Source organism: Hemibagrus wyckioides, linkage group LG20, assembly GCF_019097595.1.
Source record: "Hemibagrus wyckioides isolate EC202008001 linkage group LG20, SWU_Hwy_1.0, whole genome shotgun sequence".
Lineage (NCBI taxonomy): Eukaryota > Metazoa > Chordata > Actinopteri > Siluriformes > Bagridae > Hemibagrus > Hemibagrus wyckioides.
In genome coordinates, this window is record NC_080729.1 from 5,699,174 (window position 1) to 5,726,602 (window position 27,429).

General features: G+C 42.3%; 1 protein-coding gene, 5 non-coding genes and 1 pseudogene across 6 annotated transcripts; all 7 read left to right on the top strand.

Annotated features, from left to right (window-relative positions):
* Positions 1-2,961: 2,961 nt before the first annotated feature.
* Positions 2,962-4,861, top strand: LOC131341990 (uncharacterized). Its single transcript, XM_058372697.1, has 4 exons — positions 2,962-3,391; positions 3,707-4,232; positions 4,293-4,297; positions 4,743-4,861. Exons 1-4 carry the CDS (start codon positions 3,388-3,390, stop codon positions 4,859-4,861), a joined length of 654 nt encoding a protein of 217 aa, XP_058228680.1. The 5' UTR covers positions 2,962-3,387.
* An 11,032-nt stretch (positions 4,862-15,893) lies between these two features.
* Positions 15,894-16,012, top strand: LOC131342092 (5S ribosomal RNA; annotated as a pseudogene).
* A 1,133-nt stretch (positions 16,013-17,145) lies between these two features.
* LOC131342081 (5S ribosomal RNA) lies at positions 17,146-17,264 on the top strand. The gene has a single exon (XR_009202954.1). It is a non-coding gene; the product is annotated as a 5S ribosomal RNA (ribosomal RNA).
* Positions 17,265-18,568: 1,304 nt separating this feature from the next.
* On the top strand, positions 18,569-18,687 carry LOC131342085 (5S ribosomal RNA). Its single transcript, XR_009202957.1, has one exon. It is a non-coding gene; the product is annotated as a 5S ribosomal RNA (ribosomal RNA).
* A 2,454-nt stretch (positions 18,688-21,141) lies between these two features.
* On the top strand, positions 21,142-21,260 carry LOC131342079 (5S ribosomal RNA). The gene has a single exon (XR_009202952.1). It is a non-coding gene; the product is annotated as a 5S ribosomal RNA (ribosomal RNA).
* Positions 21,261-23,601: 2,341 nt separating this feature from the next.
* Positions 23,602-23,720, top strand: LOC131342082 (5S ribosomal RNA). Its single transcript, XR_009202955.1, has one exon. It is a non-coding gene; the product is annotated as a 5S ribosomal RNA (ribosomal RNA).
* Positions 23,721-26,178: 2,458 nt separating this feature from the next.
* On the top strand, positions 26,179-26,297 carry LOC131342100 (5S ribosomal RNA). The gene has a single exon (XR_009202967.1). It is a non-coding gene; the product is annotated as a 5S ribosomal RNA (ribosomal RNA).
* Positions 26,298-27,429: the final 1,132 nt, after the last annotated feature.

Consider the following 27,429-nt stretch of genomic DNA (forward strand, 5'->3'; position numbering starts at 1 on the left):
AAAGTACAGTTAAAATCACCACCAACAAATAAAAACTCCTCTGCATCACAAGTTTCTAAAACATTGCATAATTTATCTAAAAAAGCTATTCTTTCCACTGGGGAAGCCGGGGCATACACACAGATAAAAACCATAACATGGTTCTCTAAAAGAGCTCTGACTTTTAACAGTCTGCCAGCTACTATCTCTTCCACACTGTAAGAGATAGGTTTAAAAGTCTTTGAAAACAAAATAGCTACTCCTCCACTAACAGAGGTATTGTGGCTTAAAAACAAGGGGCCAGCCCACTCTTGTGTCCAATCTACTACGTTTTTAGCGTCACTATGGGTTTCCTGTGCAAGTAATACGTCTATTCTTTTTTGTGTCACTAGTTCATACAATTCTGCTCTCTTCCTGCAGTCTCTAGCACCGTTAACATTCAGGGATGCGATGTGAATGTCCTGCATGAGCACACAGAAAAGAATAAGCACAGGAAAGGGTGTCTGCGGTCTGTGAGGACCGAGAGAACTATGACGTGTCATCATCATCATTACTTAACAGGTTGTTGATTTTAGTGACAATCTTCTTTAACCTGTATAGCTCTTTGTCCTCGAAACACCCTTCACCCATAAGACGCTTTATGGCAATGTGCAGTTTGTTCAGGTCTGGAAAGTATTTGTTGATCTGTACCATTTTCATGTTCTTTGTGATCTTAAGAAAGTGTTTAATCTCGCTCGCGTTGTACTTTTTACCGACCCAGTGACCCTCAGTGGTGACACAGACAGTGAGGTCAGGAGAGGGCTCTTCACTGTCCAGCTCACTAATACTTTCTGCCTGCTTCTTTTCTGCTTTTTTCGCGGCTTTCACAGTTTTGTCATTGTCTCTTGTCTTTCTTTTTACGGGTGTTTTGAGTACAGTCAGCTCAGTTTCCATCATCGCTTCGTCTGCATTTTCCGGTAAGACAACAACATTATTCTCAGTAACACTGTCCTGACTAATCATCATTCCAACATCAGTTTCAGTTTCTATTTCTATATGCGGCTCAGGTGAGGCCTGCTCAGCCTGAGCAGTGGGAACAGTGGTATCAGTGTTACTCACCCCATCACTGGGTACTGGGTCGGTCTTGGTGTTGTCACTCACGTTATGCTCTGAGGTCTCTGGTTCTCCCGCCGTAGCGCTAACAGAACCCGCATGAGAGACGCCCGCTCCGTCCATGAACAGAGAGTCCGCCTCGACTACTCCGTCATTCTGATCAGCTCGATCCAACCCGTCACTGCCCCGAACCGACACCTCACTCACATCAGAGGGGACTGTACCGCTGTCTGCACCCTGGGGACAATCACGCACTAGATGCCCAGTTTTTCCGCAGCCGAAACACCTCATGGACACGGTGGACACATAGATAACATAATCGAACCCGTCGATTTTGAATGTTAGCGTGCGCTCGAATTCAGTGCTGTTATCATTGAGGATCATGTAGGTGAACCTCCTGAATGAGCGCACGTGTTTCGCCAGGTCTGATTTGCTACCTATGTTCATTTTCCTTATCGGAAAGACGAGCTTGCCGAAAATGGAAAGCTGTCTTTCCAGTGTTTCATTAGAAATAAACGGGGGCACGTTGGACAGCGTAACTTTTTTTGCAGGTGTTGCGAGGGAGAACACATCAGTGAGTGAACCCCTGAGTATAATGCCCTTCTGGGCCAACAGCACTGCGTTCTCCACCGTGTTGACAAACATCACCACCGCGCTGTTCATCCTGGACGCCGCCAGAACGTTCCGATGCCCGACCACCTCCCCTGCGGCCAGGCAGCACTCCTCCACCCCCGCCCCGGTAACCACTCTAACGCCATGGCTGCGCGTCAGGTTATCGAGGGGGTCTCTACCCTGGGCCGCCATGTTCTCCAGTGGGAAAGCTGGTGCTGACGGCCAGAAAACTGCTCTGATTAAACAGAGAGTTTAGATGGTATGGAAAAAAAATAGGAAATTGTACAAAAAAAAATAATTATATATATATATATATATATAGATAAATCAAGAAATTATTAAACGTTAAGCAATGAGAAACGTGTCAACCATGCTCACACTCAATGCGCTCCGCCCACTCCCAGCATGCACTCAGAGAGAGAGAGAGGGAGAGAGAGAGAGAGAGAGAGAGAGAGAGAGCGCACGCACTCACGTACTCTCTCACTCGCTCGAGTTGGAAGTTTGCGCAAGCCGGCCCCACTCTCCAGTTCAGCTGGTGGCGGCAATGAGTCCAACTCCTGAACAAAGAATAAGAGAGCAGACATGTGGATCTTGTAGTTGTTGCGGTATTTAAATGTTTGCTCTGAATTGTTTTCAACGAAGTAATAATTGAAGCAAGAAAAGTGTTTGTGGATGAAGTGGTAATAGCCTGTTCACAGTCACCTTACTTTGTCTCGCAACAATCTGATGTCTTATGTGAAGTGTTTTTTTTTGATGTGGCATGAAAATGAAGCAAGAATCTGCGATGCAGCGTGCAACGTGCCGTTTTAAATATTTAGTGAAATTAAGCAGAGTAAGATTGCAGGTGGTGAGACAAAAAGTTTGATATGGATGAAGAGGTTGTTCCCTCCACCCAACAGCAAATTAAGAAGTGAATGAGTGGCTTTTTTGTGAAAAAAAAAGAAAGAAAGGCAAAACATGGTGTCATCCACATAGTACACTATAAAGAGGCATTACTGAAACTGCTTTCTCGCTTACGGCTGTACCACCCTGAGAACACCTGATCTCGTCTGATCTTTGCTGCTAAGCAGGGTTGGGCCTGGTTAGTACTTGTATGGGAGACTTTCAGAACTCAGAGCCCCCTCCGAGTGAACATGTCACAGCGTGGAATTTTAGTTTGTGTCTATTTCTCTTAACTTTCCATAATCTTGCCCAATGAACTCAACAAACTTTAAAACTTAGCCAAAATAAAGGAGATCTCAGTCAGCAGATGAGAAGAAGCGGGTTTCTTTATTCAGCCATGCAGTCAACAACATGCATTTCTGAAGAGAGCAGCTGGTCCCAAAACCCCGAAAAATTCCCCTCTACTTATACCCCAGGCGCCCCATGGCGCCTCCTTTTCTCTAATTTAAATATTTCCAGCAATTTCCCATTATATTCAGTGTATGGCTACTTTAATCCCTCCTTCCTTAATTCACATACGTTTTACCAGTTCCCATTATTTTCGTATTTGTCCCGATACCGCCCCTAAATTGATACCATCCTCCCCTCGATGACGTCAATTTTCCTCCTCTCCAGTTCCCCTTATTTTTAGGCTAAGTCAACAATTTTAGAAAAAAATAGCGCTTACTTATAAGCGCCGCTTCCTCATTGACTTCATTTGACCGCCACCTCCCCAGTTGCTTCCTCGGATCATCCTGATCTCACACGTTGCCCTCCACAACAATGTGTAAGTATCCTGACCTCTTCCTCTATGTCATTATGACTTTTCTCTACCTGCTTGATCTAAGTTTTATTTTTTTATTTTTAAAATAAATTTTGCCATTAAGCTGCCTCATATCCTTCCCTCTTTTCATCACTGTTGGTTACTGGTATTCCAATGCTATTGTCTCCCCTAGCCGCCTACCACTGTCACGTCACAGTAACCTGGCCTACTCCCCACACTGTTTTCCTCTTGCCTTAGTGCATGCTCTCTCTTGTTGATTACATAGTCACGCAATATGCACTTCACTCATCTCTTCCCATTTCCCATTCTTCCTTCTAGCTCAGTCAGCCCGCCGCACTATCTTCCGGAGAGGTCCCAGGAGTGCTCTGCGACGCTATCGCCAGTATCAGCTGTCCTGCCTGGCCATTGAACTTACTGGTTTCCTGGAACACCTATCTGAATCCTCTATTCCTGAGTCCCCTCACCTCGCTCACCACATTGTGAGAGATACCGTCTGTCTTGATCAGAGCACCCAGTTTCACCCCACAACCTGTGATCAGTCTACTCAGACCTTCTACTGGTATTGGACACGCACCACCTCTCAAGGCGTCCAGACTGAGGATGTCCCTGTTGAGATCTCCTCTGATGATTCTTCCTCTGACTCTTCTTCACCCCCTAGTTCCCCTGACATTCCTCAATGTTCTCCTGGATTCACGCCTTTGCCTCATATTCATGATATTCTCCAATCTTCTCCTGTCTATTCGCCTCCAATTTCTCCCACTGATTACTCTCCAACTTCTCCTCAGGAACCTGAGATCCCGTCTTCTACAACTGACCCTCCGGTCCCACTGATCCCATTGGATAGGCTGGCTGACTGAGCTGTAACTCCTAATGTTCCAATAAATTTCTCTTTTCTGTTTTCCAGTCTCTGTGTGGTTATTATGCTAGCATGCTACTATTAATAATTCTGCATGATTATTATAAAGACTATGATTGTCATAAAGGTTATACCTGATTATTATAGACTTGTATTAATCAAAGCCAACTACTTAATCAATGGCTAAATAATTCTTGATAGATACACACTATTTTTAGGCAGAATATTGCTAAGTCAGAGCTTAGAGCATTGAGTACATTATTTCTTAAGCTATTTTTAAAGCTAGGTATATAATTCAAAGCTGGGTATGTTATTTTTCTCCAACATCACTCCCCCCTTTGAGACTCTTGAGTCTCACAATCAGCGTGTACATGTCTTATTTCCATTACTCTGTGTTTTTTATCCCTCATAGTAGTTACATCATCTTCTTGCGAAATTACACACATGGTTTTCATGCACAATGTCCTTTTAGATGAGGCACAATTTCTTCTGACCCAGGCACTTTGCGTGCCGTAGAGGGTCCGATGGAGCTCCTGGGAGAGGTTACCAGCACTTCACCAGGTAGCTCATCACTACACGGTCCAATGTGTCACGTGGACGCTATCTATGTCGGGTAGACATCAGAAATGTCGAGTAGACATCAGAAACATTTATGACCATGAAAAATTCTAAGTTCCACATTATTAGATTCTTTTTATACTTCTAACCCATCAAATATGCTTTGATATCACTATTCTAACATCCTCCACCTAGTTTACCTCCTATTCTATTGTCCTCCTCTGCATTATACTATTTTCTTACTATGTCCAATTCACCCAATATATTCACCCAGTATATTATTTCCACAATACCTTCCCGTATTTCTATTCCATATCCCACATCACTCCCCCTACTTACTCATTATGCTTCTTCTCAAGGTGAACCAGGAGTGGGCGAAAAACCCTCAAGTGCCAATCGCAAGGGAAAATTCCACCTCTGCCCGCATTTTGTTTGCGCGACAGCCTGTTTTGCCAGGATCACCAAACACACACATATATATATATATATATATATATATATATATACATACATTCATAATATTTATGCACACAGTTTTTTACAGAAACGCAATGCAATAAGTCCAGTTAGCGCTTACGACGACATAGATCAGTTCCACCACCAGTAGTGGGTTTTGTATAATTGGGAAATCCATCTTGGTAAAGGCAGGCGAATACGCTCTCGCGCCCGTAGCGCGGCCCAAATGTCCGTATGCATCAGCAATCCAGTACACACCCCTCAGGAAGCCACTATTTCTGAGTCTTTATCTTTCCATGAATAAAAAAGCTGAGGCATTGACTTAAGGTGGTCCAATCGTTTGTGCTGGCTCTTTGAATGAGAGATCCATAGAAAGTATCCACAGAAAGACACAGTTACCACTTGAACTGTTCTGGACTGGACAATATTGCGCGTGATGAGGAACCCATGTGCCTTAGAACTTCCGTAAATTTGAGCCACTGATATGGAGCGACGAAGAAGATATGTCTCTACTGATAGGGAAAGTCTGCGGGGAAGTTCGAAATTCGACGAGCACTTATGACCTAGCCAAGTCGATTCCACATAATAGAAGTTAGCCAGTGTGAGTATTCTAGCAATTGGGCACACCGCTTCCATGTTGAAAGTCCAGTCTGTGTCCATACAGCAGGGGTGAAAAACCTTCCACCGTGGCCGTGGGTCTTCCGACTCATGCAGTGCCTCCAAGGTTGACATCATATTGCAGCATGCCACACACTGGAATTGTCGCCATTCCAGATAGATCTTCCCCTGCTTATCGTGTTTCAGCTGTCCACATGGAAGAGTCGTCCGTTCATGGTGGCAGCGTGTGCATCACCTACACTGAAGGGCTGCGCTCGGGCTCTGCGAGGTTGCCATGGATCCTGTACACAACATATATATATACACACAACACAGAGGAAAGACAACAAAGAGGAGCTGCTTTCATCCGCGACAACAGCATGTCTAGTGGGCCTGCGGGGCCCATATGCAGAGGAATAATGGTACAACAATCAGGTCCTATCAACTCACACACTCCCTGATCGGGTCTGCGCATCATGTCTATGGCGAAACGATTCTGTACGGTCATAAGGGTCATTGCATGGAGCTGTTCTGACACCAATTTTAATGCCTCAGTGGTGTGGTTAATAAAACACTGCTGGTTATACCAAATATAGTTAATCCATGCAGTATTTCAGTGTACCTGCACTGCTGGAAGCAAGATATTCAAAGCTGTAGATGAGCCTCTTCGAAGGGCTAAATGTTCGTTAGGAACTCCAACTGGTATCCCTTCACAATTTATATAAATATTTGTGTCCGGGCCCCATTTTGGGAGTATTGAGGAGTTTGTGACCTGCAAGTACTTTTTCCGAAACGAGCCTGGAGAACCAGTACAGGTGAATACACTTCTAGCAACTGTGTCTGTAAGATCACGCTTGGGGCGGCGTAAATGTACAGGTTCAAACATGGATGCGAGGTATGCATCATTAAGGGCGATTACCGAGAGCCGTCCTTCCAGTACCACTGGGGCACACAGCCCATGCCATAATCTGGGTAAGATTTGTAGGACTTCCGTACCTCTACAATACCAAAAGATGTCTGCAACGGGTAATGTTCCCAGACGTAAGCTTGGGATCTTCAATTGGACTGTTGTGTCAGGTTCACATCCATACTCTGACACATTGCAGGTTGGCATCACATTAACTATAGGGTGTGCTGCTTCCATTATTTTGTCACATGATGATTTTGGTAGATCCCCTACATATTCTGTACCTCTAGAACGAACGCACAGTGGAAACAGTTCAAGAGGGTATGAGCGTACACGTATGCTATCAGTAGCCTGAGTGGCGACGGGATGAAAAGTGCAAGAGGAACTTAATTTACGCATCCAGTCTGCACTATGAGTCCTGGCTACAGACCCCAGCAGACATACTGCAGGACATAAATAGCTTTCATTGTATGGTGGGTTAGCACATTCTTGGATTCCCCTCGTAGGCATTACAAGCGGAGGGTTATGCATGCGGTTATGGCATACCATACATGTGCTGTCAGTAACAGTCTTGCGTGCTGCGTCATGCAACCATTGGCGGTACAGGTTCTGTGGAGATTCGGAGCCACTTGTACTGTTGTACTGCGTGATCTTTGTGATGTTAACATAATCTATTGCATCTTGTACATTCTGTGTCAATATTCCTACTGTCAAATCACAAGATGTATTGGTTCTACAGTTCTTAGGAATCTTTACCCCAAAGTCAATCCCAGCCTGACGGATTTCTGTGTAGGGGTGCCCCGTGGGCACAAACACACGAGCCTCATAGTCGTCTAGCAGGACGGTCTTCTGAAGATTACGCTTAGAGGTAGAATTTCCAAAGATACTGTAATACCAGAGCGGATGAATTACTCTGCAGTACGCGTCTTTGGGTTTTCCTGCTATAATTACACTGCTAGTTGGACTGCTTGCATTGTGATGACTATGGGGCGACTTAATGCGTACTTCAGCTGTCACCGTATAATTTATCGCCGAATTATTTTTTGCCCACTCGATAGGATCCACATTCAATGGTGGATCGGGCCCCATGTACTCAAAAAAGTACATGACTAACAGAATTTCATTCTTGGGTATCATGTTTGCCTCTAAAGCGTGTCCTATCAGTCCTATTGCACACTTCAGGTGATCCTGGACCGGGGTCTGAACCTTTTCCTTCGTCAGATTCGGTATGTGCCATTGTCCTTGATACACTGTACGACCTCCAATGGTTGCCTCGCCATAACCTATGTTTCTTCTGTACCGTGAATTAGCATGTTTTGCAGAGTGCCGTCGTTTCCCTTGGGTCAGTGTGGGGCGTGAATTATTAGCTAGTATTGCCTGAGTTGAGTTTGTCAGTGTCATGTTCACCGACATCGTAGCCGTGTGGCCAATCGCTGCAAGCATCCAAACTATCCCTATGTACACACTAATTAGTATCGCTGCTATAGCACAGTGGTGCAGCTTCAGCGTTTGTTCACGGCCTGCTACCATGACCCTCATTCTGACTCTTTTGTACTGTCCTGGGCTATGTCTGCTAAATTCAGTGTTATTAGATCTGATGCATCAAATGCTTGGGACGGTCTGTACCCTGATGGACCTGGTTTGGGTTCGTCTGACAAGCCTCCTATCGTTTCAGGTTCTCTTAAAAATTGGTGCACTGTTGGTTCAAAGTCAGGAATAGGTGAACTCAGGATCTCTCCTGATTGCCCCTCGATATTTGGGCCTGACTCTAAGATTTGGGACTCTGCTTTTTGCTGTGCTCTCTTCCCCTTTCCCCGTGTATTGTATGCTGGTGCCTCTGGATGTTCTACGTCTTCTGGGTCAGTGTTTTCCTCTGAGTGAACGAGCTGCACCAGCTTTGGGGTCTCTCCACTTTGGTCCTTTCCCTGCTGCTCTACAACAATGATTCAAGTGATACCAGTGTTCTCTACCTTCAACCTTGACCGCCGTTGGCATTGCCAATACTACCTTGAATGGTCCCTCTCTCCTTGGTTGGCTCCAATGTTTCCTTTTGAACACTTTGATATACACGTAGTCTCCTGGCTCCACCTGACGAAGCTCCTCCTTCTCTACCCTCACACCATGCGTGGCTTCGCAGACCTGTGAATACAGAGTTCTATGTATTTGGGTTAGGTGTCTTACATAGCTTGACATTTCACCTTCTAGTTGTTCCAGCGATGGGCCCTTGTAAGGCCCCCGAATGAAGGCTACTGGCATTGGCCGTCCCGTAAGCATTTCGTGTGGTGTCAAGTGAGTGTTTCTGTTGGTTTGAGAATGCATTTTCATCAGTGCTAACGGCAATGCTTGTACCCAGTTTAGCTTGGTGCTCGCAGAGATCTTAGCTATTTTCTCTTTCAGCACTCCATTAGCTCTTTCTACAATCCCCTGAGACTGTGAGTGATACACGCAACCTAGACGGTGTTTCAGGCATAAGGCCTCTGCCATAGCTTTCATTACTTCGTTTACAAAGTCGGGACCATTGTCTGAACTCAGCTGATCTGGGATGCCAAATTGAGGGATCACTTCCCTACACAGGAACTTAACCACTGTCTTGGCATCATTTTTGGCCGTAGCCTGCGCCTCTACCCATCGGCTGAACCGATCTATCACTACCAGAATATACCTCTTTCCTTCCTTTCTTTCTGTAGTTCCCATATCCACAAAATCTATCACTAGGTGTCTGAATGGTCCCATGGGTTCTGGTATGTGGCTGATAGGTGCCGTGAAATGTTTTCTGACATTGCGTACTGCACAAAGTTCACACGACCGCAGGAATTTGTCCACCATACTCGCTAAATATGGAGACCACCAGTTCTCTTGAATTGTTTCAATAATTTTCCGGCGATCACAATGATCTATTCCATGTGCTTCTTTAATCAGCATTGGAAGAAAACTTAGTGGGGCCACGAACACTCCGTCACAACTTCTCCATGTCCTAGATTTGGGATCTAACACTGCTCCCCGTTTCTTCCACAACTCTCTTTCCTCTGCTGAGGCAGACTCTTGGAAGGCCCTGACATCACCTATTGTGACCTGCATCCGCCCATCATCATCCGGCTCTCCTGCTTGCATCATTACCATGACACTTGTTTCGCCTACTGCTGTCTTATTAGCTGCCTCGTCAGCTACTGCATTTCCTCAGCTGACCCATTCCCCATCTGATTTGTGAGCTCTACATTTTACGATTGCCAATTCTTTAGGCAGCATCATTGCCCCTAACAGCTCCGAAATTGCTGGCCCATGTACAATGGCTGATCCATCTGCCCTCTGGAAACCTCTTTGTGCCCAAATTGGCCCAAACACGTGACACACTCCATAAGCATAGGCCGAGTCAGTGTATATTGTACATGTTTTGCCTGCCCCCAGTTTGCAAGCTGCTGTTAGTGCTTTTATTTCTGCCAATTGGGCAGAACATGGTTGTGGCACTGCCACGGTCACTACACTGTGTTAAATACTCCTGCTTGGTCATCATATTGAACTACTGCATAGCCAGCCTTGTTTCCCTCATTACTACGATAGCATGATCCATCCACAAAGAGGATACATTGAGCATCAGGCAGTGGTTGTGCCTCTAAGTCTAACCTGGCTTTTAGGTATTTTTCTGTCACTTCAGCACATTCATGCGGGGCTCCATTATCTGGGAGCATTAGCCTATCTGCAGGATTTATTGTGCGGCATTTCTCAGTTGTTAGTTCAGGGGCTGACAGAATGACATCATAACCTGTTTTTCGAGCATTGGTTATCACACATTTTTGACTAGTCAGCAGTGCATGCAAGGCATGGGATGTGTACAGGGTCACTGGATGCCCCATTGTGATTGATGATGCCATTTGATAGGCAAATGCCGCTGCTGCTAATCCTCGATAGCATGGTGGCATGCCCTTCTCCACACTATCGAGTGCTGTGCTAAAGTACGCTACTGGTCTTTTCCCCATGCCTTCTTGTTCCTGTGCTAACACTGCTGAGGCAAACCCTTTTATTTCAGACACATACAAATAGAACAGTTTACCATAGTCTGGACATGCCAGTGCAGGTGCAGATGACAAGGCAGTCTTCAGCATATCAAATGCCGCTTTTGCTTCCTCTGTCCATGTTAATGTGGCACTAGACTTTGTTTGGTCTGCTGCTTTCACTATATCTCTAAGTGGCTGTGTTTTCATTGCAAAATCATAAATCCACGGTCTGCTAAAACCCGTCAATCCCAAGAAGGATAGCATCTTCTGGACAGTTTGGGGTCTGGGAGCTTTTCGGATTGCCTCTACATGTTCTGGTGAGATTTTTCGTGTAGTGCCTTCGAGCACTCTACCTAAGTATTTTACCCTTTGCTGGCAGAATTGCAACTTTTCTTTACTTACTTTATGCCCATTTAGGACCAGAGTTTTTAAAACTTGCACTGAATCTTGTACACATTGTTCTTTGGCTTGACTGCAGATCAGCAGATCATCCACATACTGCAATATTGTGCTGGACACACCCAAATTAGTCAAATCTCGAGCCAGAACTTGGTTGAAAACTGATGGGCTTTCACAATAGCCTTGTGGCAGTCTGGTGTATGTATACTGCTGTCCACCATAGGTAAAAGCAAACAGGAACTGTGAATCTGGATGTAATGGAACACTAAAGAATGCTGAGCACAGATCAATTACTGTGTACCATTTTGTTCCTTCTGGAATGTTAGACAAAAGAGTGTGTGGATCTGGAACTACAGGATTTTCTGCTATCACCACCCGGTTTACTGGTCGTAGGTCATGGACTAGTCTCCATTTGTCTGAATTTGGTTTTCTCTGACCAGAAAGATGGGGGTATTGCACTGACTTTTTGTTAGGACCAAAACTCCTGCTTGCGTCAGTCCCTCAATCGTTGGTTTTATCCCTACTATTGCTTCTTTTGACAAGGGATACTGTTTCTAATATGGCAATCGTGCTCCCGGTTTAAGCTGTATCTTAACTAAACCTGCTGACTTTACCAGTCCGACATCTGTTTGATGTTTGGTCCATAACTGGTCAGGTACTTGTGCTAATGTTTCCTCCCTTTCTTTCTCTGTGAGCTCCTGCTCTTCTGCCCATTGGGGCAGTTGTCTCATCTTGCTCTTTTCTATTCTCAGATTCTCAACCTTGCTTATCAGTACAGTCTGTGGCCTTACCTTATCTATCGCTACCTGCTCTATTTTAAGAAATGTTCTATCTGGGGACACACTGACTCCCTATCCTACCTGTGTCCACTGTATTCCCTGACTTGCTTCCCTCACCATTGGTCCTAATTCTTTTGATTCACAACCTTGCCCAATCAGCAGGGAGACATGAGGAGCAGCATCAGGAATCTGGTACCACTGTTCAAGTTGTGACGGCAGTTGAACCGTCGCAGCTACCCCTTGCGGTTCTACAATTAAGTTTATAGTCTTTAGAGTGTACTGTGTTTTTGCAACCCGTTCATCCCACATGGCCTCATATTCTTCATTTTGTCCTTCCTCATCATACATCATCGTGCAATGCCATGGTTCTCTGCTTTCTTGACAATCTGGTCTCATTCTGATAAACCAGGATTTCCACTGTGTGTACAGATCCCTTATCCCACTGTGCATGTCATTTAGTTCCAACCAATACACCTTGTCCATTGTACATAGTTCAAGTTTCATCTCCATCATGACATACTGTTGAATTAGATGCTCTGGGAGCTCTACCCATACTCCTCTTTCTCCACAATGTATCTTGGCTCCCAACTTGCAGAGCACATCTCTTCCAAGTAGATTCGCTGGAGTTTCTGGGGAGAACAGTAATGGTGCTTGCACTGTCAGTCCTTGTATGTTCAGCTCTTGAAGCTCAGTAAAGCGTAAAGTCTGTGTTTTCCCTGAGAAGCCTACTGTTTTTACTGCTTTAATAGAGAGGGGGAGCTTTGAGCCTTCTTTACCTATACTTGTAAATGTTGCACCTGTGTCGATTAAGAATGATGAACGAATTTGTCTTCCCACTATTACTGAGACAGTGGGTTCTTGAGCAGGGTGCAGAGAGGTGGTACACTGCACCAGCTCCCCCTCTGGCTTCTCTGGGCCTCCTCAGATGCTTCCCGGGGGTGGCCCCATAGGGTCTGCACCCGAGTTTGCTCCTTGGGGCTGTTGCTTAGGCCCCATGCAGGGTCCCATCCAATTTCCTGGACCTTGCCATCCTTGATTTTGCTGTGAACCTCCCCTAGGGGGCACCATTTCCTGTTGGTAGGCATATGGACAGTCTCGTTTCAGGTGACTGGGGTCTTGACATACCCAACATCCTCTTCCTCCTTGATTCATTGGAGCTCTTCCTCTCAAAGGTTGCTGAAATGCTCCTCCTCCTCGACCACGCCCCCGTCCCTGACCCCATCCTCGATTCTGGGGTGGGTATTGTTGAAATGGGGGGTACATTACCAGTGGTGGAGGCGCATAGTAGGCAGGTTGCAGTTGTTGCAGAGGGATCATTGGCGTAGTTTGCGTCATGGCTGCTGGCTGTGGCACCGGAGGTGCAGGTTGAGCCGCTGGGGGCGCTGCTGGTTGTGCCACCAGCACCGCTGCCTGCTTTGCTACGTTTTTCTCCTCTTTCTTCCTTTCCATACTTTCTTGCTTGTTGCAGGCCAATTCACTCAGTTGAGCCTTGTGAAGCTGCATCACCAGGTTTTCAGCTGCTTTCTTTGCTTCTCTTTCTCTTCGCCTGTGTAGCTCTACATAATGTATTACATTAGCCTCGAAGGTGGGCCAAGCCATTGCGGCCAGTCCCACTACTGTGTCCAGTTGGTCCTGGACTTCCACCGGAAGAGCCTTCTTTACCATCATACGAAACAGGGTTTGACTTGCTGCTTTTTCATCCCATGCTCCTCCCATCTCTTCTCTCCATGCCTTCTGTAGCTTTAATACAAATTCTGCTACACTCTCATTCTCTTCCAATTTGATTTTCTCCACTCTTCCTGGATCTGCCTGCGTTGGGTATGCACTCTGCAGGGACTTCCAGATTTGGTTACGGTGGGTCCCAAACGGGCTTGGATCATATTTCTGCCCCACTGCCTCTCTTCTTAGGTCTACATTGTGAAAAATTTCAATCATTTTGGCCTTACCCAATGACTGAGACAATATTGCTTTGACATCTCCCAGTGCCAGTACCTGTCCCATTGTTTGCTCCTCAAACCGTGTGATCCATTTTTGAGCTCCTTCACAGATACTTGGCAGTCTGCCAATTAATCCCGTCAGGTCCATGAATGACCATGGGACATAGGCCACATTGTTTCCTTTTATTATCACTGGCATCTGGGACGCCTCCACCTGCTGCTCCTCATTGTCTTCTGGGGGCCCCTCCTCCGCTCCTTTTTCTGCACCTTGTTTCTGTGTAGATCTCAATTCCATAGTCAAAGGGGGTACTGATTTCTTTGTTCTTCTTTTCTCTTCTCCTCTCACCTGGCTTTGTAGTTCTCTCATCGTTTGTCTGGCTTCATCCATTTTTTGCTCCAGATTACAGCGTGCTTCTTTTATTTCTTGCTTGAGGTGGGCCAGCTCGTCTTCACTTCCTTTCATTCTTATACGACTCAGCGCGGCCATCTCCCCTTGTGAGTGCTCTAGTCCATGCACTTTCTGCAATATTTGCCAACACAGACTTCTATTCTCTGTTGCTTCTATTTCCATCCTTTCCAGTCTCTTCCTTGCATCTTCCAGTTCTTCTTCTACATGTGTTTGTGTCCACCCCTTCAGTTCTTCCATTGTTAAGTGGCTAGTTTCCATTCTTTCTTCCATTCTTTCCATCCGTTCATTTATTTCCCGGAGCTCGCCATCTCTTTTTCCTTTCGTTGATGGCATTAGTCTCACTTTCCCTGTTATGTGATACTCTTCCTCTTCTTCTACTTCCGCTTCGGTTTCCTCCTCCTCCCTGCACTTGCCTTGTTCTCCTCTCTGAGGTGTGGGGTGGAGCCCTTCTTTCTGCATGATTTCTGCTCCTTTGTCTTCCTCACATTGGCCAGATGCACTTGCTGTCCCACCGTCATCCTCCCATTCACCCGGGCCATCCCTCTTTAAAGGCTTGCTTTCTTCGCTACTCACTCTTGATGGTGGACCTCTTTCCCATGTATATCTGGGCATGCTTGTTTTGTCTTCCAGTCCTAGCCACTCCATCCTTCCTTTGTACCTTCCTTTCCCCAGATTCATCTGATACTCTCTCCAAATGTCAGCTTCCATCCCCATTCTTTTATATGACGCTGGGTCCCACGTCAGACTTTCCTCACTTCCTTCCAGGCTTCCTTCCTTCTCTGTCCCCTCTGGCCTGAAATGGATCTGCTCCCGCTCTCGCTTCGAGCACTGCACTACTGCTGCATTCTTTTCCCCATCTTCGTCTTTACTCTGCATATATACTACTTTGCCCTCAAATTGCCCTTCCACTATCTCCAACCTTACTGTCTGTGGTTGCCCTTTCTCTAATAAGACAGGAGAGATTCATGCCGTCCGTGTAGCGGGCACTTCTCTGTATGGGGGTGGTCTCTCCTGCTCCACAAGCTCCTCTGCTGGTGGGGCTGTAGCCTTTTCTTTCTTTTCATTTATAAGTGCTCTCTGCCGTTCTCCTTCCACTTGGAACCAATCTATGATTTCTTTTCTCCTGTCTGTCTTTTCCCTACTCTCTTTCTTTATCTCTCCCCAGCATTCCAGTCTTTCCTTCATCTTTCCACACGTTTCATTATTAAATGTGCCTTCTAGTGGCCACTGCAACTCCCCACGTGTCCGGTCATTCCATTTTTTCATATACTTTTTAATTTCTTTTTCTGCTTCTTTGTGCTTCAGTATAATTACCCCTACGGGTGTGGTTGGTGTCTCTTCTGTACTCATGACACACCCTTGTCTGGCCCTATGGGCCAAATAAGCAGAGTAAGATGTGATTAAGTGTTAGTAATCCCAAGAGGTGGAGAGGCACGTGTGTGTTGCAGGTGGTGAGACAAAAAGTTTGATATGGATGAAGAGGTTGTTCCCTCCACCCAACAGCAAATTAAGAAGCGAATGAGTGGCTTTTTTGGAAAAAAAAAGAAAGAAAGGCAAAACACGGGGGTCATCCACATAGTACACTATAAAGAGCCGTTACTGAAACTGCTCCTTTACTTATGGCCATACCACCCTGAGAACGCCTGATCTCGTCCAATCTTGGAACCTAAGCAGTGTCAGGCCTGGTTAGTACTGGGATGGGAGACTGCCTAGGGATACCAGGTGCTGTAAGCTTTTTCACCGTCAAAAGTCTCTACTGCAACTTTTCAAAATCAAAAACAACTTCAACTTCAACTTGCATTCATTTATTACTACACAGAGATCACACGCAGAGACACATCTGAAAAAATCAACAAGCAATCAATCAACTCGACACAAATTCAGGCTCAAATAACAGAATTATCCACACCTTAATTATTTTGCAATTTTTTTGAGTCTTCATTCATTCAATCAATCAATCAATCAATCAATCACTCACATATTCCTTATAAAAATTATTTTTTACTATATTTTCTTATTAAGGAACTTTGTTTTGCCATAACGTTATTTATTTCGGAGGGTGTACGTTTCCAGAATGGACGGACTTCTCATAGCAGATATCATAGTCACATGTCTTGATGATACCAATCTCGTGATTATTCTTTTATTCATGAATTTCGTTATTATTATTTTTTTTAATACTACTACTACTACTACTACTACTACCACTGTAAGGAGCAGTCGTAGTAGTAGCATTTGCATTTATAATATGAGCGCCTTAGATGCTCGAACAAACAATTGGATGTTGCAGGTTTGTTCAGATTATGTACAGTGTTCTTTATTTCTAGATATGTTGTGAAGTTTTCAATTCAAGCACGTGTAAAATTCCCTTTGATAGACTCGTTCAGCAAATGCTGTAAACGCAGAGAAAGAGAGAGAGAGAGAGAGAGAGAGAGAGAGAGAGAGAGAGAGAGAGAGAGAGAGAGAGCGCACGCAATCACGCGCTCTCTGACTCGCGCGGGTTGGAAGGTTGCGCAAGCCGGCCTCACTCTCCAGTTCAGCTGGTGGCGGTAATGAGTCCAACTCCTGAACAAAGAATAAGAGAGCAGACATGTGGCTCTTGTAGTTGTTGCGGTATTTAAATTGTTGCTCTGAATTGTTGTTAACGAAGAAATAACTGAAGCAAGAAAAGTGTTTGTGGATGAAGTGGTAATAGCCTGTTCACAGTCCCCTTACTTTGTCTCGCAGTAATCTGATGTCTTATGTCAAGTGTTTTTTTTTATGTGTTATGAAAATAAAGCAAGAAGCTGAGATGCAGAAAGAATGAAAGAAAAAAAGTGTAATCTACATCGTACACTATAAAGAGACATTATTGAAGCTAGTCTTTCGCTTACGGCCATACCACCCTGAGAACGCCCGATCTCGTCTGATCTCGGAAGCTAAGCAGGGTCGGGCCTGGTTAGTACTTGGATGGGAGACCGCCTGGGAATACCAGGTGCCGTAAGCTTTTTCACCGTCAGAAGTCTCTAGTGCAACTTTTCAAACTCAAAAACACCTTCACCTTGCGTTCATTTATTACTACACAGAGATCACACGCAGAGACACATCTGAAAAAATCAACAAGCAATCAATCAACTCGAAATAAATTCATGCTCAAATCACAGAATTATCCCCACCTTATTTATTTTGCACTTTATTCGTGTCTTCATTCATTCATTCATTCATTCATTCATTCACTAACTCGCATATTCCTTATGAAATTTTTTTTTTACTCTATTTTCTTATTAAGGAACTTTGTTTTGCCATAACGTTATTTATTTCGGAGGGTGTATGTTTCCAGAATGGACGGACTTCTCGTAGCAGATATCATAGTCACATTTCTTGATGATACCAATCTCGTGATTATTCTTTTATTCATGAATTTCGTTATTATTATTATTATTATTTTTTCTTACTACTACTACTACTACTACTATTACTGTAAGTTGCAGTCGTAGTAGTAGCATTTGCACTTAAAATATGTGCGTCTTAGATGCTCGAACAAACAACTGGATGTTGCAGGTTTGTTCAGATTATGTACAGTGTTCTTTATTTCTAGATATGTTGTGAAGTTTCCAATTCAAGCACTTGTGTAAAATCCCCTTTGATAGACTCGTTTAGCAAATGCTGTAAACGCAGAGAGAGAGAGAGAGAGAGAGAGACCAAGAGCGCACGCAATCACGCGCTCTCTGACTCGCGCGGGTTGGAAGGTTGCGCAAGCCGGCCTCACTCTCCAGTTCAGCTGGTGGCGGTAATGAGTCCAACTCCTGAACAAAGAATAAGAGAGCAGACATGTGGATCTTGTAGTTGTTGCGGTATTTAAATGTTTGCTCTGAATTGTTTTTAACGAAGTAATAATTGAAGCAAGAAAAGTGTTTGTGGATGAAGTGGTAATAGCCTGTTCACAGTCCCCTTACTTTGTCTCGCAGTAATCTGATGTCTTATGTGAAGTGTTTATTTTTTGATGTGGCATGAAAATGAAGCAAGAATCTGCGATGCAGCGTGCAACATGCCGTTTTAAATATTTAGTGAAATTAAGCAGAGTAAGATGTGATTAAGTGTTAGTAATCCCAAGAGGTGGAGAGGCACGTATGTGTTGCAGGTGGTGAGACAGAAAGTTTGATATGGATGAAGAGGTTGTTCTCTCCACCCAACAGCAAATTAAGAAGCGAATGAGATGGTTTTTTGGGGAAAAAAAAGAAAGAAAAAAAGAATAAAACGGTGTCAGCCACATAGTACACTATAAAGAGCCGTTACTGAAACTGCTCTCTCGCTTACGGCCATACCACCCTGAGAACGCCTGATCTCGTCCGATCTCGGAAGCTAAGCAGGGTCGGGCCTGGTTAGTACTTGGATGGGAGACCGCCTGGGAATACCAGGTGCTGTAAGCTTTTTCACCGTCAGAAGTCTCTACAGCAACCTTTCCATCTCAAAACTTGCGTTCATTTATTACTACACAGAGATCACACGCAGAGACATATCTGAAAAAATCAACAAGCAATCAATCAACTCGACACAAATTCAGGCTCAAATAACAGAATTATCCACACCTTAATTATTTTGCAATTTATTCGTGTCTTCATTCATTCACTCATTCATTCAATCAATCACTCACTCGCATATTCCTTATAAAAATTTTTTTTACTCTTTTTTCTTATTAAGAAGCTTTGTTTTGCCATAACGTTATTTATTTCGGAGGGTGTATGTTTCTAGAATGGACAGACTTCTCGTAGCAGATATCATAGTCACATTTCTTGATGATACCAATCTCGTGATTATTCTTTTATTCATGAATTTCGTTATTATTATTATTATTTTTTCTTACTACTACTACTACTACTATTACTGTAAGTAGCAGTCGTAGTTGCAGCATTTGCATTTATAATATGTGCGTATTAGACGCTCGAACAAACAATTGGATGTTGCAGGTTTGTTCAGATTATGTACAGTGTTCTTTATTTCTAGATATGTTGTGAAGTTTTCAATTCAAGCACATGTGTAAAATTCCCTTTGATAGACTCGTTCAGCAAATGCTGTAAACGCAGAGAGAAAAAATGTTGTGGAGGATGAGAACATCAGGCATGGACACATCATTTTCCTACTTTTTACTCATGATTATTATAAATGAATATTCAGTAAATTATTTTTTCTGTCATCTAAAACAATCTAGTAGAACATCCATTAATTTTTTTTCTAAATCCTTTCATGTTGATTTGTTTAAATTAAAACATAACACACATTCAAACACAGCCAGACTCATTGCGGTAATGAGAATTTCATCAGAAAATGCAGTAAAATAGAAAAATAATGAATTCTCATGTTGAAATTACACATTGCGCAAGGTACAGAACAGTATTGTCTTTATTCTGACGCTTTTTTATATTACTAAATGACACTTTTTATATTCAAAATCATTAGTGCCGTGGTGTTTCAGTGGTTTTGTGAGAATCACCCAAGTATTTGACCCCTTTGCAAAACATGGCTTAATACTTGGTGGCAAAACCCTTGTTGGCAATCACAGACGTCAGACGTTTCTTGTAGTTGGAATATCTGTGTATTGTATCTAGGTATGCACGTATGTATATGTGAATATTTGTGAATGAATACGTTGTTAAATGTATTTGCTTTTTCACTCATAACTAAAATATTTGTAGTGTGATGTGATTCATCTACCCATACAGAATAAGTGAAGTTGCTACTGTTTAAAACCTTATGAAAACCATTTTTAGGGAATGCAGATGATTACTGCATGGTGTGCTCCTTACTCGAATATGATGCCAACAAGATCAAATGGTTGAAATGGTACGGTATAACAAACATGTTCTGTATGATCAATTTACTCCCAAACGTGTGTGCATATTACCATATAATCTACCTTATTGGGGAGTGTTTTGTTTCTAATGCCTTTTTATTGATTTTGTTCCCTTTTTTGTAGGTGCAGTGTGATGTGATTCATGTAGTAGGTGGGCACATTTTGAATGTGCCCAGTATGAGAAAGAAAGTAGTGCACCATAATTGTGCAAAAAATGTTACAAATAATAAATGTTCTGGTGTGCCAGATTCAGGCACATAATCTTCAAATAGTCTTTATAATTGTTTTCTTTAGTGTCCACAGCTGGTCTACTGTTCTGCTAGCAATTGACGGATTATTTGAAATAATTTTATAAGACAATTAGACAAGCTTTGTTTAGCTACCGTGATTTCTTAAAAAAATTAAGGTAGTCAGAAGTGTAAATATCAAAACATGCTCCCCATATTCTTACAGTATAGATGGCATTAGAGGTGGTGTAATAAAAAGTGAATTTACACTGGGAGCATTATTTGATAGGGGATCTTGGTCTGTCGAGACATGCTACCCATGAAATATTAATTAATAATCTTATAATGAAGTATCAAAACATGCTCCCCATATTCTTACAGTACATATAGTGTTAGAGGGGGTGTAATATCAAGTGATTTTACACTGGGAGCATTATTTGATAGGGAATCTTGGTCTGCCGGCCCCATTCTCCAGTTCAGCTGGTGGCGGTAATGAGTCCAACTCCTGTACAAAGAATAAGAGAGCAGACATGTGGCTCTTGTAGTTGTTGCGGTATTTAAATTGTTGCTCTGAATTGTTGTTAACGAAGTAATAACTGAAGCAAGAAAAGTGTTTGTGGATGAAGTGGTAATAGCCTGTTCACAGTCCCCTTACTTTGTCTCGCAGTAATCTGATGTCTTATGTGAAGTGTTTTTTTTATGTGTTATGAAAATAAAGCAAGAAGCTGAGATGCAGAAAGAATGAAAGAAAAAAAGTGTAATCTACATCGTACACTATAAAGAGACATTATTGAAGCTGGTCTTTCGCTTACGGCCATACCACCCTGAAAACTCCCGATCTCGTCTGATCTCGGAAGCTAAGCAGGGTCGGGCCTGGTTAGTACTTGGATGGGAGACCGCCTGGGAATACCAGGTGCTGTAAGCTTTTTCACCGTCAGAAGTCTCTAGTGCAACTTTTCAAACTCAAAAACACCTTCACCTTGCGTTCATTTATTACTACACAGAGATCACACGCAGAGACACATCTGAAAAAATCAACAAGCAATCAATCAACTCGAAATAAATTCATGCTCAAATCACAGAATTATCCCCACCTTATTTATTTTGCACTTTATTCGTGTCTTCATTCATTCATTCATTCATTCATTTATTCATTCATTCACTAACTCGCATATTCCTTATGAAATTTTTTTTTTACTCTATTTTCTTATTAAGGAACTTTGTTTTGCCATAACGTTATTTATTTCGGAGGGTGTATGTTTCCAGAATGGACGGACTTCTCGTAGCAGATATCATAGTCACATTTCTTGATGATACCAATCTCGTGATTATTCTTTTATTCATGAATTTCGTTAATATTATTATTTTTTACTACTACTACTAGTACTACTACTACTACTACTATTACTACTACTACTGCTACTACTACTACTGTAAGTAGCAGTCGTAGTAGTAGCATTTGCACTTAAAATATGTGCGTCTTAGATGCTCGAACAAACAACTGGATGTTGCAGGTTTGTTCAGATTATGTACAGTGTTCTTTATTTCTAGATATGTTCTGAAGTTTCTGTGGGAGATAATTTTGTAAATGAGAATATATGTATAAGGTATGTGTGAAATAATCAGGGGGACAGCAGGAGTGAGTTCTCAGGTAAAGTTTATTCGTTAGGTCGTTTGAGCTTAAGAACAATATAAGGTTTAACATGTTGGCCTGTCACGGGCCTTGCACACAGGCTGCAGGGGCTTTGAAGAACAAGTAGTTGTACCAATGATGTCAGTCTGGCAGGCTTTCTCTGCGGTACCAGGCTTTCCAAACTTGGACCAATCAATGGCAGAGACGCACCCTAGATTGTTGTGGTCAATCTTCGCTCCATTGGTACCTTGAGTGGTAGTGAGCTCATCATGAAGTAAACGCAGCGCGTGTTGGATGGCAATGGTGGTACCAGGCGAAATATCTAGAGAACATACGTGGAAGACAGCGGATAAATCAGAAAATCCGTGAGGTGTAAAAGTTAATAAAAGAAAGGGGTGTTGGTCCCTGAAGAACTGAGAACTTACCCATGCTGTCTCCTGAAGAAGAATGAGGTATTGGCGAGAGTGAGGCCAAAGACAATCCCACTGGTGGGGGCGGAAACGCCCAATTTTTAATATAATGATTCAGGAAAGTTTAATTATAATGGTATTCGAAAAGTTGTAAATCCAAAGATAATGGTGTAAAAAAAGAATCTAAAAGGTCAAAAAAAGAAAGATGGGTGGGATTGTCTAGGCAAAGAACCAGTGACGTGTTGCATTGGGAAAGATAAGGGAAATGTATATAAAGGCTGTAGTTGGAGTTCCCCGAGTAGAGGTTGTTGGGACGTTCATGCGTGAGCATCTCAATTCTTGTATCAGCGCTGATTACAAAATAAAATCTCTTATCTGTATTCATCTAGTCTGCTTGATTGGCTTATTTAGTTGTGAGGCCTTACTAACTATGAGTCTCACTTAGACTGGGCTGTCGGGTCAGTGTGGAGCTGGAGTCAGATTTTAGTAGTGAGTACAGTAGATTTTTATTCCACATTTCCAATTCAAGCACTTGTGTAAAATCCCCTTTGATAGACTCGTTTAGCAAATGCTGTAAACGCAGAGAGAGAGAGAGAGAGAGAGAGAGAGAGAGACCAAGAGCGCACGCAATCACGCGCTCTCTGACTCGCGCGGGTTGGAAGGTTGCGCAAGCCGGCCTCACTCTCCAGTTCAGCTGGTGGCGGTAATGAGTCCAACTCCTGAACAAAGAATAAGAGAGCAGACATGTGGATCTTGTAGTTGTTGCGGTATTTAAATGTTTGCTCTGAATTGTTTTTAACGAAGTAATAATTGAAGCAAGAAAAGTGTTTGTGGATGAAGTGGTAATAGCCTGTTCACAGTCCCCTTACTTTGTCTCGCAGTAATCTGATGTCTTATGTGAAGTGTTTATTTTTTGATGTGGCATGAAAATGAAGCAAGAATCTGCGATGCAGCGTGCAACATGCCGTTTTAAATATTTAGTGAAATTAAGCAGAGTAAGATGTGATTAAGTGTTAGTAATCCCAAGAGGTGGAGAGGCACGTATGTGTTGCAGGTGGTGAGACAGAAAGTTTGATATGGATGAAGAGGTTGTTCTCTCCACCCAACAGCAAATTAAGAAGCGAATGAGATGGTTTTTTGGGGAAAAAAAAGAAAGAAAAAAGAATAAAACGGTGTCAGCCACATAGTACACTATAAAGAGCCGTTACTGAAACTGCTCTCTCGCTTACGGCCATACCACCCTGAGAACGCCCGATCTCGTCTGATCTCGGAAGCTAAGCAGGGTCGGGCCTGGTTAGTACTTGGATGGGAGACCGCCTGGGAATACCAGGTGCTGTAAGCTTTTTCACCGTCAGAAGTCTCTACAGCAACTTTTCCATCTCAAAACTTGCATTCATTTATTACTACACAGAGATCACACGCAGAGACATATCTGAAAAAATCAACAAGCAATCAATCAACTCGACACAAATTCAGGCTCAAATAACAGAATTATCCACACCTTAATTATTTTGCAATTTATTCGTGTCTTCATTCATTCATTCATTCATTCATTCAATCAATCACTCACTCGCATATTCCTTATAAAAAATTTTTTTACTCTTTTTTCTTATTAAGAAGCTTTGTTTTGCCATAACGTTATTTATTTCGGAGGGTGTATGTTTCTAGAATGGACGGACTTCTCGTAGCAGATATCATAGTCACATTTCTTGATGATACCAATCTCGTGATTATTCTTTTATTCATGAATTTCGTTATTATTATTATTATTTTTTCTTACTACTACTACTACTACTATTACTGTAAGTAGCAGTCGTAGTTGTAGCATTTGCATTTATAATATGTGCGTCTTAGACGCTCGAACAAACAATTGGACGTTGCAGGTTTGTTCAGATTATGTACAGTGTTCTTTATTTCTAGATATGTTGTGAAGTTTTCAATTCAAGCACATGTGTAAAATTCCCTTTGATAGACTCGTTCAGCAAATGCTGTAAACGCAGAGAGAAAAAATGTTGTGGAGGATGAGAACATCAGGCATGGACACATCATTTTCCTACTTTTTACTCATGATTATTATAAATGAATATTCAGTAAATTATTTTTTCTGTCATCTAAAACAATCTAGTAGAACATCCATTCATTTTTTTTCTAAATTCTTTCATGTTGATTTGTTTAAATTAAAACATAACACACATTCAAACACAGCCAGACTCATTGCGGTAATGAGAATTTCATCAGAAAATGCAGTAAAATAGAAAAATAATGAATTCTCATGTTGAAATTACACATTGTGCAAGGTACAGAACAGTATTGTCTTTATTCTGACGCTTTTTTATATTACTAAATGACACTTTTTATATTCAAAATCATTAGTGCCGTGGTGTTTCAGTGGTTTTGTGAGAATCACCCAAGTATTTGACCCCTTTGCAAAACATGGCTTAATACTTGGTGGCAAAACCCTTGTTGGCAATCACAGACGTCAGACGTTTCTTGTAGTTGGAATATCTGTGTATTGTATCTAGGTATGCACGTATGTATATGTGAATATTTGTGAATGAATACGTTGTTAAATGTATTTGCTTTTTCACTCATAACTAAAATATTTGTAGTGTGATGTGATTCATCTACCCATACAGAATAAGTGAAGTTGCTACTGTTTAAAACCTTATGAAAACCATTTTTAGGGAATGCAGATGATTACTGCATGGTGTGCTCCTTACTCGAATATGATGCCAACAAGATCAAATGATTGAAATGGTACGGTATAACAAACGTGTTCTGTATGATCAATTTACTCCCAAACGTGTGTGCATATTACCATATAATCTACCTTATTGGGGAGTGTTTTGTTTCTAATGCCTTTTTATTGATTTTGTTCCCTTTTTTGTAGGTGCAATGTGATGTGATTCATGTAGTAGGTGGGCACATTTTGAATGTGCCCAGTATGAGAAAGAAAGTAGTGCACCATAATTGTGCAAAAAATGTTACAAATAATAAATGTTCTGGTGTGCCAGATTCAGGCACATAATCTTCAAATAGTCTTTATAATTGTTTTCTTTAGTGTCCACAGCTGGTCTACTGTTCTGCTAGCAATTGACGGATTATTTGAAATAATTTTATAAGACAATTAGACAAGCTTTATTTAGCTACCGTGATTTCTTAAAAAAATTAAGGTAGTCAGAAGTGTAAATATCAAAACATGCTCCCCATATTCTTACAGTATAGATGGCATTAGAGGTGGTGTAATAAAAAGTGAATTTACACTGGGAGCATTATTTGATAGGGGATCTTGGTCTGTCGAGACATGCTACCCATGAAATATTAATTAATAATCTTATAATGAAGTATCAAAACATGCTCCCCATATTCTTACAGTACATATAGTGTTAGAGGGGGTGTAATATCAAGTGATTTTACACTGGGAGCATTATTTGATAGGGAATCTTGGTCTGCCGGCCCCACTCTCCAGTTCAGCTGGTGGCGGTAATGAGTCCAACTCCTGAACAAAGAATAAGAGAGCAGACATGTGGCTCTTGTAGTTGTTGCGGTATTTAAATTGTTGCTCTGAATTGTTGTTAACGAAGTAATAACTGAAGCAAGAAAAGTGTTTGTGGATGAAGTGGTAATAGCCTGTTCACAGTCCCCTTACTTTGTCTCGCAGTAATCTGATGTCTTATGTGAAGTGTTTTTTTTATGTGTTATGAAAATAAAGCAAGAAGCTGAGATGCAGAAAGAATGAAAGAAAAAAAGTGTAATCTACATCGTACACTATAAAGAGACATTATTGAAGCTGGTCTTTCGCTTACGGCCATACCACCCTGAGAACGCCCGATCTCGTCCGATCTCGGAAGCTAAGCAGGGTCGGGCCTGGTTAGTACTTGGATGGGAGACCGCCTGGGAATACCAGGTGCTGTAAGCTTTTTCACCGTCAGAAGTCTCTAGTGCAACTTTTCAAACTCAAAAACACCTTCACCTTGCGTTCATTTATTACTACACAGAGATCACACGCAGAGACACATCTGAAAAAATCAACAAGCAATCAATCAACTCGAAATAAATTCATGCTCAAATCACAGAATTATCCCCACCTTATTTATTTTGCACTTTATTCGTGTCTTCATTCATTCATTCATTCATTCATTCATTCATTCATTCATTCATTCATTTATTCATTCATTCACTAACTCGCATATTCCTTATGAAATTTTTTTTTTTACTCTATTTTCTTATTAAGGAACTTTGTTTTGCCATAACGTTATTTATTTCGGAGGGTGTATGTTTCCAGAATGGACGGACTTCTCGTAGCAGATATCATAGTCACATTTCTTGATGATACCAATCTCGTGATTATTCTTTTATTCATGAATTTCGTTAATATTATTATTTTTTACTACTACTACTAGTACTACTACTACTACTACTATTACTACTACTACTGCTACTACTACTACTGTAAGTAGCAGTCGTAGTAGTAGCATTTGCACTTAAAATATGTGCGTCTTAGATGCTCGAACAAACAACTGGATGTTGCAGGTTTGTTCAGATTATGTACAGTGTTCTTTATTTCTAGATATGTTCTGAAGTTTCCAATTCAAGCACTTGTGTAAAATCCCCTTTGATAGACTCGTTTAGCAAATGCTGTAAACGCAGAGAGAGAGAGAGAGAGAGAGAGAGAGAGAGAGAGAGAGAGAGAGAGAGACCAAGAGCGCACGCAATCACGCGCTCTCTGACTCGCGCGGGTTGGAAGGTTGCGCAAGCCGGCCTCACTCTCCAGTTCAGCTGGTGGCGGTAATGAGTCCAACTCCTGAACAAAGAATAAGAGAGCAGACATGTGGATCTTGTAGTTGTTGCGGTATTTAAATGTTTGCTCTGAATTGTTTTTAACGAAGTAATAATTGAAGCAAGAAAAGTGTTTGTGGATGAAGTGGTAATAGCCTGTTCACAGTCCCCTTACTTTGTCTCGCAGTAATCTGATGTCTTATGTGAAGTGTTTATTTTTTGATGTGGCATGAAAATGAAGCAAGAATCTGCGATGCAGCGTGCAACATGCC